At 44.8% G+C, this 12,926-nt stretch overlaps 2 protein-coding genes across 6 annotated transcripts in view; both read left to right on the forward strand.

Annotated features, from left to right (window-relative positions):
* Positions 1 to 12,926, forward strand: part of coro7 (coronin 7) — a 374,383-nt gene that overhangs the window by 20,636 nt on the left and 340,821 nt on the right.
* LOC124000690 (cilia- and flagella-associated protein 70-like) lies at positions 675 to 9,001 on the forward strand. Of its 5 annotated transcripts, XR_006832650.1 has the most exons (15): positions 677 to 1,123; positions 1,688 to 1,760; positions 2,076 to 2,259; positions 2,441 to 2,539; positions 2,666 to 2,751; positions 3,025 to 3,210; positions 3,547 to 3,729; positions 4,370 to 4,464; positions 4,704 to 4,806; positions 4,937 to 5,071; positions 6,475 to 6,636; positions 7,698 to 7,790; positions 8,104 to 8,185; positions 8,427 to 8,487; positions 8,861 to 8,940. XR_006832650.1 is itself a non-coding variant. In XM_046307251.1 (14 exons), exons 1-14 carry the CDS (start codon positions 885 to 887, stop codon positions 8,551 to 8,553), a joined length of 1,857 nt encoding a protein of 618 aa, XP_046163207.1. In that variant the 5' UTR covers positions 675 to 884; the 3' UTR covers positions 8,554 to 9,001. The 5 variants fall into 5 exon arrangements, 4 of the variants coding, with proteins under 4 accessions (XP_046163207.1, XP_046163210.1, XP_046163209.1 ...); XM_046307251.1 differs by having other exon boundaries at positions 675 to 1,123; positions 8,094 to 8,185; positions 8,427 to 9,001; XM_046307254.1 differs by lacking the exon at positions 8,861 to 8,940 and having other exon boundaries at positions 676 to 1,123; positions 8,427 to 8,563.

Genomic DNA, 12,926 nt, shown 5'->3' on the forward strand with positions numbered 1-12,926 from the left:
GACACCGTGTCCCAGTTAGGGGGCTGGAAGGAAGTGGCTGCAGCTGACCTGTGGGACACCTCAACCTGATGATGTGCTGATGAGGCCTGTGGTGATTGACCCTGATCGTGTGACACAGGACCTGGAGGACCAGCCTGCTTCACTTCCTTCCCAGAGGACTGGGGAGGAAACCCCTTTGATGACATGACAGATCGTTTCTGCATCTGGACAGAGCTTCTGATCATGCTTGCCCTGCCTTGTCCTGAATGACCTACAGGGTGACCCATCCTCCCCCTTCCACCCCTGTAGAGATGGGAGGCAGAACACTTTTTGGACTCTTTTTTGTCCATCGTGATGGGTTTGGAGGTAGTTTTAATGCCATTTTTATTCCCTTTGGTGCCACCTGGGGTCAGAGCCCTTCCCTTGCCCTGTGCAGTGTCCACTGGTTCTTTCTTTCGTCCTGGACAGTTCTGAGGGTCTTTTTGGGGTGCTGTGCCAGCGCGAACTCTGAGGGCCTTCTCCAGCAATCGATTCAGCAGTTCCATCTCCCGTCTCTCCTCCAGTTGGACATCTGGGTCTAAACAGAGAAAGAGAAAAACATGCTGACAACGTAGATATTAAAAACATTACCATACCCAGTTACTACTAGTACACTGGGCTTCAGAGAAAATAGCAGACAGGATCATCATAATACCCTTTTCAACATCATCTGTCAGTTCTATTTCCTTGCCGTCTTCTTGCTGTGGTCTCCTGGTGAATGATCAGATGGCAAGCATGTTATAACACAGGCCTATCGAGTTACCTACTCATACAGAACAACTGTAGACCATTAGCTTAACATATATCAATGGACGTGGAGGTTTTACTGTACTTACAAAGAGCGCAGTATCTCCCTGTATTGAAGGATGTTCTCGTTTATCTTGGTCTCCTCTACTTTACACAACTTGATGGCTTCATCCACAAGGCTAAGCAGTGACATAATGCAGGCAGCCTGGCACTGTCATGCACAATGGATTACAGTTCACAGTGACCATGCGCAAACAAAACAGCGCTACTATATCTGGGGTGTAATCATTAGTCCAACACGCTTTGCATCGGAACACTTTTTACAGCGAAAACAAGATGTTATATTGGACACATTCAGGTAGGTCCCTCTCCGTTTCGTTCCTAGTGTATACACCCCTGCTCTAGCTCGATGGCTAAATGAAATCATAGGCACACTGCAAACTTAAATTCATCACATACACATTTGAATTCGGCATCTTGAGAAAGTGTGACACTTGCCAAACATCTGCATGCAACTTTAGCAAGCTGTTGTTGTACTGACCCGCGAAAGCAAAAATCGGAAGTTACGCTAGCTAACGTTAGCTAACTGGCAAAACAGAGTAGATTTGCAAAGTCCAACCGACTGTGACAAAACCCATTCAACATTGTATGGCGTTCATACACAACGTATACTATGTAGTCCTTTAAATACTGGACAACATACATATTACTCACGTAAGAAAATAGCACACGCGACTCACTAGCAACTAGCTAGCCACTCCTCCACCACCAACAACAACCCCACTTCTCGCGATATTCCGACTCGCTACTATGGAAACGGGGACGCTGATGTATTCACCTGCTGCAGTGCAGGGGGAGTTTTTGTTTTTCCAGAACAATCAACAAACATTTGACTTTTACTCACTCTGATTTACCAAAACAGAATGGAACAATTTCGTGGTGTGGGAGACAAAGCAACACTCGTGAACATAACAGTACTTCGTGGAAATAACCTGGTAAGCTCGTATCCCTTTCCTGTTTCCATTACGTTAATAGCACTGGTAGAATAAGATCGGTCAGTTGCAGCAACTTGCATATATGGCTAACTTGGTGTTTTACATTCTTGGGTTCTGGGGATCCACAGTTGTGCACTTTGTTGTCTTAGCTCAGGAAGTACAACTGATTCAGTTGATAAAGAGTTTGATGACTATCAGTTGAGTCAAATGTGCACCCCCAGCTTTGACAGCTCTATTGATCCAATTCTGCTAGCTAACTAACGTTAATATTATAATAGACCCTAACAAAATGGTGTTGCGGTTTTTCACTTCCAGAGGGGCAACAAGACTGAGTCCATCCTGAACTATGTGAGAGCTGAGTTCAATGGCATCGTCCTGGGAGATTCTCAGAAGCTGGATGCTGCTGTGGATCAGGGCGTGGATTACAACTTCACCTGCAGCTTTGAGTGCTCAGATGCTGCCCACACATTAGATGACATGGCACACAAACCTGTCATATGTGAGCTACTACTAACTAATCCATTGTTATGACGTGTGCTGCTTGTTTCAGATGTTAAAGCCACTATTTATCTTGACGATTGATCCATATCCTCATTGTACCGTGTCTCCCTCGTTCAGCCAGTTTTTCACTAATCCACGGTTGCTTATCACATTAATCCGTCGTTGTCGTTGTCATTTAGTGACAGTGATTGAGGTCCTTCCCAAGGAGAAGAAGCAGAAGGAGGAGAAGACTGCAGTTATAGGGCAAGCTATAGTGGACTTGCTACCTCTCTTGCATGGTGAGAGACCAACACATTAGATCCAATCAAGTATCCATCTAACTTAATACCTTCCAGGGCCCCCCCCAAAAAAACTCACTAATGTTTGAAATGTAAATGTATTCCTCTCTCTCTCACCCTCAATAGGTCAGGTCAGCTTCTTCTCCACTGTGCTACTTCATCCAACTCCTGGCTCACCTGCAGAGGCAGCCTCACAGGAGGGCAGCTGTAAAGTAGGAGTAAAAACTAACCAGCACAAGAGACTTTGTGTGTGTGTGACTGTGTGTTCATACGCGACTGTGTATGTATATGTATATCATACGTGAATATGTATGTATGTATGTATGTATGTATGTATGTATGTATGTATGTATGTATGTATGTATGTATGTATGTATGTATGTATGTATGTATGTATGTATGTATGTATGTATGTATGTATGTATGTATGTATGTATGCTCTGTTTGTTTGTAATTGACATCTCCCTCCTCTGCCTGGCATCCAGCCGTCTCTAGACGTGACCGTCTGTGTTCCCGAGCCTCTGCTATCCGGCGTCCAGCTGTCTGACTCCAACCTGCTGAAGGTTACTGTGGAGACAGCTTACTCTGTTCCGGAGGTGTGGAACCCTGTCTCTGGGTCTGGTCCTCTCTCCAGCTATGTGGCTGCCCTGCAGGTTCCCCTCACTGCTGAGGTGAGCCATAAGAGACCTATGTTGCCATCAGGGTTGGAGCCAATTCCATTTAAATTCAGTCAATACAGGAAGTAAAGTTAAATTCCTCTTCTTTTCATGCCATTTGTGAAATATTTGCTATTGAATAGAATGACAACTCTATAGGTTAGTTCACAGTCACACTGGAATAGTACAGACCAATTCCCATACTAATGCACTAAAGCATTTTTACTGTGGAAATGTTGTCAACTGTGAACTATTGACAGTAATTCAAGGATACAATACACGGATGAACCCACAATCCCTAATGTCATATGACATTTAACTTGTACCTGACACATTTCTTGTTTCCCCCAGAAAGAGCAGGTGCTGATGTTCTCCAATGGGCTGCTGAAGGTGGGCGGGGAGAGTGAACCCATGGGAAGACCCAGGAAGTGGCCCCTGGGTCCCCTGTTGGCTCCTGGAGCTCAGTTCATACCTGGTGTCTCCATGGAGGGAGAGCCCATTGAGATGGAGGATGGGGATCTCACCAGCATAGAGGTACTCTAGCCTACTTGTACTCTGGTATTATGGTTGGTATAACCATCTCTAGTACTGCAGCACAATCTCACCTTAATACCAAATGAATCAAATGTTTTATTGTTATGTCATTATTTCAATTATTGTCATTGAGTCATCGTTTGCACTCTCAGTGGTTTGACCAATACATTCTGTGTAATGTATGGATGTCACGGTCATCATAAAGAGGTGACCAAGGTGCAGCGTGGTAGGCGTACATCTTCTTTAATTAAAGAAAAACCACTGAACAAACTATCAAAACAACAAAAAAAAAACCATGGTGCTAATATGCGTAGTGCAGACAGGCAACTAAACATAGACCATGAACCCACAAAATACCCAAGGAATATGGCTACCTAAATATGGTCCCCAATCAGAGACAACGATAAACAGCTGCCACTGATTGAGAACCAATTTAGGCAACCATAGACATATAAACACCTAGACTTACTAAACCCCTAGAAAAACCCCTAGACAATATAAAACCCACTAGACAATACAAAAATGAACAAACCCCCCTCGTCACACCCTGACCTAACCAAAATACTAAAGAAAACAAAGATAACTAAGGTCAGGGCGTGACAATGGATCTCTTCCCCTCATTGCTTCCTGTGTTTTCCAGGACAGGGATTTCCGGAAAGAAGTGGAGACCAATAAGAAGAGAGTGAGCTGGGACACAGAGCGTCGTTGCTTTCTGGATGCAGATGGTGCAGCCTGGTGAGACAGATACACCACCTCAGTGCCAACAATCTGCTTCTATTGAGCCCTGCTTTAAATCTTGGATTTGATCTGTAACAAATATAAATAGAGAGCTACAGTATCCTCAAAGTTTTTCAATATTGAATTGAAAAAAATTGGACTATATAATGCGCTGCTACCAAATTGCCCTTTGGGAACAATAATGTTTTATTGAATTTAATTGAATGCTCTATCTATGTTCTATCCTCCTCTCTCAGTCTGACCCGTAGGATAGCAGAAAGCAGACTGTGGCCAGTAGAGGTCATGAGGTCACCACAGGTTGGAGCCACTAAGGGAGGGAAGGCTGGCAAAGACAAGGCAGTAAGACACTGAATTTCTTCTATACAGGATCTGATAAAATCACTCTTGGCCATTATTGTTAATATCCTTACTATTGTTTCTTTGAATTGCCTTTTTTGTGTGTGTGTGTGTGTGTGTGTCTGTTCAACAGGGTGAGGATGAGACCCAACTCTCCTTCCATGGAGTGGCATACGTGGACATGGCGCCCCTGTTGTACCCCGGGGCGAGGCGTGTCCGTGGAGCGTACCGGCTCTACCCCTTCTACGACTCTGACCTACTGGTCAAGGTGAAAGTAGCTTCGATTACAGCCATTCAAGGTTTCTTTAGAATATGGTGTTGTTGGGGCCTCCAAAGTGGCAGCGGTCTAAGGCACAGCATCTCAGTGTTGCGGCATCACTACAGCCTGGGGTTCGATCTCATTACCGGCCGTGACCGGGAGTCCAATAGGGCGGCGCAAAGTTGGCCCAGTGTCGTCCGGGTTAGGGGAGGGTTTGGCCCGGGGGCTTTACTTGAGACAAGATCGTAATCACAAAATTGGGAAGAAAAAAGGGGTGGGGGGATAAGAATATGGTTTGACAGGTTTGGTATCGCAAGACTAAGGTGAGATAGTCTTGCAGTGGCAGGTGTGGAGGAACGGTCAATACTAATTTGACACACTTATTACAGAACCGCTTTTGGTGTGTGTCTGTGTGTTTGAGAGAGACTGTGATATGACTGGGGAAATGAAACAGATTTGCAGAACAGAGCCAGCCATGTTGACTAATTCATTCTGAGACACAGCAGTTGTCCAGATTATCATCCATTCTATTCCGTGCCAGGTTTCGTGTCCTTGTTGCTTTCTCTGTCTATTGGAGTTTTGTTTAAAGTATCATTTTGCTGAGGACATTTGGTTAGTTGTTTTGGTTTGTTTTTGTACATTTCCTATGTAGTTAGAACACTTTTTTGCCCTTAAATTTTTTCTATGATACCCTCAAGTGTCCTAAAATAGAGAATCAAAACACTTGATGGTCCATGTTATTACAATCTTAAAACAAATCGTTTGTGTTTGCACTGTACATCTCATAACCATTAGGTTTCTAAGGACTCTTAGCTTGTACATGAACAAATGTGGAAATATGAGATACATCCGTTAACCACAACACACATTTGACACATCTTTTAGTATTTCACAGCTGTGCAGCGCTGTATCCCTGCGGGGATGGTTTTTGCTCATTGCTAATTGGCTTGTTGTGCCATACTTTGGATTGTTAATGGGTGCTGCTGAGGGGAGGATGGCTCATAATAATGGCTGGAACAGAGTAAATAAATGGAATGGCATCAAACCATGTGTTTGATGTATTTGATACCATTCCACTGATTCTGCTCCAGCCATTACAAAAAGCCCCTCCGACCCAGTTAAGGTGCCACCAACCTCCTGTGATGTGCTCTAATGCTCTTACTGTACCCCTGCGGTGCTGAACTTGAGTTTTTGCATTACCCTGGCAACATAGAACCAAACCACCTCCTGCTGAGTGATTACGTTGTGTTATTATGTGTGACCCGGGTCATGTTCATAAGGTGACAAACGGACTGAAACAGGAGGGACGACTATGGACTTGGTCCAATAAGTACCATCATTTTCAATTACCGTTGCAAAATTTTTGTTAGGGTATGCCCTAATGAACACGACCCTTGTATTGTGTTTGACAGGCTAAGAGAAACATCAGTGTTCTGAGAGAGAGTATCAGGGCTCCGGCCACCCAGGGCCGAGGTAGGGCCCCCTCCTCCGTAGGCTCCTGCAAGGCGGTCCCTAGTAAGATGTTTGACGGCGGTCACAAGGGCGGGAAGGACACCAAGGACTCGCCCAAAAGGGTAAGCGACTGATTTACTGCCTTTTTGACCACGATGGGGCTCTGTGTCTCAGACAGTGGCTCTTTCTCAATTCATCTTTCCTTGATGCCTAGCACCCTCTCTCCTCGCCTCTTTCTCAGAACACATTGGAGAACAAGGTGAGATGGGAGGGACCCTTGACCTTCTCCTCCAATATGGTTGAGTAGGAGGCAAGGAGATAGGATGCAAGGAATCAAAGAAAAACAAATTGCGATAGAACTAGGATATGACTTCTTTGTAAAAGGTCTCAATAGCATTCAGTGACATCCTGTTGATAGGCCAGCTGCAGTCTCCCACAGAGCATCTCAGATCAGAGACCCTGATTTCCTCTATGATTGAGTTGTGGGTCGGCAGCAACAGGAGCGCTTCCCAAAGCAATTAGCATTAATGGCAGCAGCTTGCCAGCGTCGTCAGAGAGTGGTGAATCATCTCGTTAGCTGTTAGCTCATCTGGCCCCTCGCTACAGCCCCCCCGTGGCCCAGCAGCAGAAGGAGCAACGAACACACACACACACTCATGTGCGTACGCACACATATATTCACGTAAACATACACACACACATACACAGCCACCCCACCAACTAAGCATCTGTTATGGCCAGACAAATAACAGGCTCTTACACACAGGCATGCACCCACACACACATGTGCCTCCACAAGTGTGTGCATGCCCACGGATGCACACACACAAAGTAGACATACATACACACACACAAGCATGCAAGCATGGACAGGTACAAACAAGTACATGAATCGATCCACAAACAACAACCTCTCATTCATGGTTCATACACAAGTGTTGTCTAGAAGTGTTGCCTACACATGCCCACATCCAACCAGAAAATAACTGTTTAATAACTGTTCTGAACTGTAGCATGGTTGAAACATGCAGGTTGTTTGCTATTATGTATTTCCATCTTCGTATCTTTGCAATGTCTCATGGCAATATTCTAACTTGTAAAGAGTGAACTAGAAGAGAAATATGCTTTGTTTGTTTGCCTTGATTGGCGAGATAGAAGGACATAGTGATTTGTTTTATTTCAGCCCGGGACACAGGGGAAGTCAGCACCCATTGGCACTGATAGTGTGACGCTGGTTGAAACTGAACAGCAGCAACAAGTGAACACAGAGGGTCAGGTGAGTTGGGGTTCTGTGAACCATTAAACAATACCAAATCTAGGGGTCGTGTATACATTTACAATGTAGTCATTTGGCAGACTCTTATCCAGAGAGACTTACAGGAGCAATTAGAGTAAGTGCATTGCTCAAGGGCACATCAACAGATTTTTCACATAGTCGAACCAGCGACCTTTCCGTTATTGGCCCAATGCTCTTAACTGCTAGGATACCTGCCACCCTCAATAAGCAGCACCTATCCTCTGTGTACCATTTCCAGTGTATCTATTGCATGTGGAAAATGAACTTGAACCTTGAACTTAGATGTATGCAGATTCCAGAACCTACATCATCATTGAAATCGCTCTTGAGAAGTCGCTGGTGCCAAAGAGATCACCGGAAGAGTTAGTCAAAAGGTAACGTGACGTTTGTTCAACTTTAATTAAACATATGGAATGGCCTTAAAGATTAACATGTAAGTCTGAAGTAATTGAGTGGAAGTACTGCAGTAATATAGATTGGAATGGGAAGAAAAAGGGGTGGTTTGTTTGAATAGATGTTGTAGTAGCAGTTGGTAACGTTGTAGCAATATCCTAGTAATGTTGTTGTAACATTGTTTTATGGTTTACTACGGTTTCTCTGCCTTTCTGTTGAAAGGGTGATGGAGCTGATACCTCCTAGAGCTCCTTTGCCTCGCAGACCTGCTGGAGCAGAGAGAGTAAACCACCACACACACACACACACATTCCACAAACGCAATCCAAAAATGTGGTCTAATGATTGATTGCACTTCCCTCAATCATTACATTCACTCTGAGTGATTGCCATCTTGTGGCCATAATCTAGACTTGTGTAGAGGCATAAAATGCCAGTGGTTTCCAGTGATGTAGCTGCTGTCTCCTGCGGTCCAGCACATCCCAAACCAACGTCACACTTAACCTTATAACGGGCTCTGGGAAATGTAAATCGTTACCAAATGTCATAATTGTTTGAAAACAAGTCTATTTTTAGCCTTACATATCCCTTCCTTCCTTGCGGCTTTGCTTCCTTCCTTGCTTCCCTACTTCCTTCCTTCTATCCTGCTGTACCAGGCTGTGCAGGAGTACCAGGCCCAGATAGCCAGTGTGGCAGGCCAGGTGTTGGAGCAGTACCAGCAGCTGTTCGGGCCTGCCTTCCTGCCTGGAGAGAAGCCTCTGGACCCAACCAGCCAGGAGCAGCGCAAGACCAAGCTCCTGGGAGAACTCAACTATTCTGGGAAGTACTTTGCTTTCAAGGAGCAGATTAAGGTGAGAAAGGGCTGGGTCGCATTCATTAGGCACCAAAAAAAATGACTGAAACAGGGAGAGACTACCTGAACTTAAGCAACAGTTGTTTTTGTTTTTCGTTGCAAAACCTTTTGCTATGGTGTACACTAATGAGTATGATCCGGGTTAGGGGAGTGGGTAAAGGATATTGTTGAGAATGACAGTTGCATGAGTGCTCAATAACTGCTTTTGGACAGCGGGGTCGGGGCTAACTAGTGGCCAGCTGGTGCTTATCTCCTAAATTCTGGTAAACAAGCCAGTCTGCTTGTTCTTCTCATCTGAGGTCGGTTCTTTACAATGTATTATAGATTTAGTGAAAGATAAATTGGATCCCAAATATCCTGATCCCAGATCTGTTTGTGCTGTCTTTCCAAGTTGGACCAGCCGAGCTCTGTCGTCCCTTTTCAAGTCTTTTGAGAAGACAATTCAATGCTGTCTGATACATATGTTTCCCCTGGTATGTTATTCATAAACAATAGTTTTTCATAGAATATCAGAAGTGGGATGTATAATAAGACTAACAATATACAGTTGAAGTCAGAAGTTTACATACACTTAGGTTGGAGTCATTAAAAATAGTTTTTCAACCACTCCACAAATGTCTGGTTAACAAACTATAGTTTTGGCAAGTCGGTTAGTACATCTACTTTCCAACAATTGTTTACAGACAGATTATTTAACTTATAATTCCCTGTATCACAATTCTAGTGGGACAGAAGTTTACATACACTAAGTTGACTGCCTTTAAACAGCTCGGGAAATTCCAGAAAATGATGTCATGGCTTTAGAAGCTTCTGGTAGGCTAATTGACATCATTTGAGTCTATTGTAGGTATACCTGTGGATGTATTTCAAGGCCTACCTTCAAACTGAGTGCCTCTTTGCTTCACATCATGCGAATATCAAAAGAAATCAGCCAAGACTTCAGAAAAATAATTGTTCAAGTCTGGTTCATCCTTGGGAGCAATTTCCAAACGCCTGAAGGTACCACATTCATCTGTACAAACAATAGTACGTAAGTATAAACACCATGGGACCACGCAGCCATCATACCGCTCAGGAAGAAGACGCATTCTGTCTCCTAGGGATGAACGTACTTTGGTGCGAAAAGTGCAAATCAATCCCAGAACAACAGCAAAGGACCTTGTGAAGATGCTGGAGGAAACGGGTACAAAAGTAATCAAATCAATCCCAGAACAACAGCAAAGGACCTTGTGAAGATGCTGGAAGAAACAGGAACAAAAGTAATCAAATCAATCCCAGAACAACAGCAAGGGACCTTGTGAAGATGCTGGAAGAAACAGGAACAAAAGTAATCAAATCAATCCCAGAACAACAGCAAAGGACCTTGTGAAGATGCTGGAAGAAACAGGTACAAAAGTAATCAAATCAATCAAATCAAATTGTATTTGTCACATACACATGGTTAACAGATGTTAATGTGAGTGTAGCAAAATGCTTGTGCTTCTAGTTCCGACAATGCAGTAATAACCAACGAGTAATCTAACTAACAATTCCACAACTACTACCTTATACACACAAGTGTAAAGGGATAAAGAATATGTACATAAAGATATATGAATGAGTGATGGTACAGAATGGCATAGGCAAGATACAGTAGATGGAGCACAGTATATGCATATGAGATGACTAATGTAGGGTATGTAAACATATAAGTGGCATAGTTTAAAGTGGTTAGTAATACATGTATTACATAAAGATGGCAAGATGCAGTAGATGATATAGAGTACAGTATATACATATGAGGTGAGTAATGTAGGGTATGTAAACATTATATTAAGTGGCATTGTTTAAAGTGGCTAGTGATACATTTCTTACATCAATTTCCGTCAATTTCCATTATTAAAGTGGCTGGAGTTGAGTCAGTGTGTTGGCAGCAGCCACTCAATGTTAGTGGTGGCTGTTTAACAGTCTGATGGCCTTGAGATAGAAGCTGTTTTCAGTCTCTCGGTCCCTGTTTTGATGCACCTGTACTGACCTCGCCTTCTGGATGATAGCGGGGTGAACAGGCAGTGGCTCGGGTGGTTGTTGTCCTTGATGATCTTTATGGCCTTCCTGTGACATCGGGTGGTGTAGGTGTCCTGGAGGGCAGGTAGTTTGCCCCCGGTGATGCGTTGTGCAGACCTCACTACCCTCTGGAGAGCCTTACGGTTGTGGGTGGAGCAGTTGCCGTACCAGGCGGTGATACAGCCCGACAGGATGCTTTCGATTGTGCATCTGTAGAATTTTGTGAGTGCTTTTGGTGACAAGCCAAATTTCTTCAGCCTCCTGAGGTTGAAGAGGCGCTGCTGCCATGTGTGTGGGTGGACCAATTCAGTTTGTCCGTGATGTGTACGCCGAGGAACTTAAAACTTACTGTCCCTTCGATGTGGATAGGGGGGTGGTCCCTCTGCTGTTTCCTGAAGTCCACAATCATCTCCTTTGTTTTGTTGACGTTGAGTGTGCGGTTATTTTCCTGACACCACACTCCGAGGGCCCTCACCTCCTCCCTGTAGGCCGTCTCGTCGTTGTTGGAAATCAAGCCTACCACTGTAGTGTCGTCCGCAAACTTGATGATTGATTTGGAGGCGTGCATGGCCACGCAGTCGTGGGTGAACAGGGAGTACAGGAGAGGGCTCAGAATGCACCCTTGTGGGGCCCCAGTGTTGAGGATCAGCGGGGTGGAGATGTTGTTACCTACCCTCACCACCTGGGGGCGGCCCGTCAGGAAGTCCAGTACCCAGTTGCACAGGGCGGGGTCGAGACCCAGGGTCTCGAGCTTGATGACGAGATTGGAGGGTACTATGGTGTTAAATGCTGAGCTGTAGTCGATGAACAGCATTCTCACATAGGTATTCCTCTTGTCCAGATGGGTTAAGGCAGTGTGCAGTGTGGTTGCAATTGCGTCGTCTGTGGACCTATTGGGGCGGTAAGCAAATTGGAGTGGGTCTAGGGTATCAGGTAGGGTGGAAGTGATATGGTCCTTGGCTAGTCCCTCAAAGCACTTCATGATGACGGAAGTGAGTGCTACGGGACGGTAGTCGTTTAGCTCAGTTACCTTAGCTTTCTTGGGAACAGGAACAATGGTGGCCCTCTTGAAGCATGTGGGAACAGCAGACTGGGATAAGGATTACTTGAATATGTCCGTAAACACACCAGTCAGCTGGTCTGCGCATGCTCTGAGGATGCGGTTGGGGATGCAGTCTGGGCCTGCAGCCTTGCGAGGGTTAACATGTTTAAATGTTTTACTCACGTCGGCTACAGTGAAGAAGAGTCCGCAGGTTTTGGTAGAGGGCCGTGTCAGTGGGACTGTATTGTCCTGAAATAAGTTATTTAGTCTGTCTGGGAGCAAGACATCCTGGTCCGCGACGGGGCTGGTTTTCTTTTTGTAATCCGTGATTGACTGTAGACCCTGCCACATACCTCTTGTGTCTGAGCCTGTGAATTGCGACTCTACTTTGTCTCTATACTGACGCTTAGCTTGTTTGATTGCCTTGCGGAGGGAATAGCTACACTGTTTGTATTCAGTCATGTTTCCGGTCACCTTTCCCTGGTTAAAAGCAGTGGTTCGCACTTTCAGTTTCGAGCGAATGCTGCCATCAATCCATGGTTTCTGGTTTGGGGAGGTTTTAATAGACGCTGTGGGTATAACATCTCCAATGCACTTTCTAACAAATTCGCTCACCGAATCAGCATATTTGTCAATGTTGTTGTTGGACGCAATGCGGAACATATCCCAATCCACATGATCGAAGCAGTCTTGAAGCGTGAAATCAGATTGTTCAGACCATCGTTGAACAGACCTGAGCGCAGGAGCTTCTTGTTTAAGTCTCTGTCTCTAGGCTGGAAGCAAC

This window comes from Oncorhynchus gorbuscha, linkage group LG16, assembly GCF_021184085.1.
Source record: "Oncorhynchus gorbuscha isolate QuinsamMale2020 ecotype Even-year linkage group LG16, OgorEven_v1.0, whole genome shotgun sequence".
In the NCBI taxonomy this organism is placed as follows: Eukaryota; Metazoa; Chordata; class Actinopteri; order Salmoniformes; family Salmonidae; genus Oncorhynchus; species Oncorhynchus gorbuscha.

Excerpts from the sequence above, each read along its gene's own strand:
- LOC124000690 (XM_046307251.1), top strand. The coding sequence starts at position 885 with ATGTTCTCGTTTATCTTGGTCTCCTCTACTTTACACAACTTGATGGCT. Across the intron at positions 2,752-3,024 it reads CACAGGAGGGCAGCTGTAAA|CCGTCTCTAGACGTGACCGT; the intron begins GTAGGAGTAAAA and ends CCTGGCATCCAG. Across the intron at positions 4,807-4,936 it reads AGGCTGGCAAAGACAAGGCA|GGTGAGGATGAGACCCAACT; the intron begins GTAAGACACTGA and ends TCTGTTCAACAG.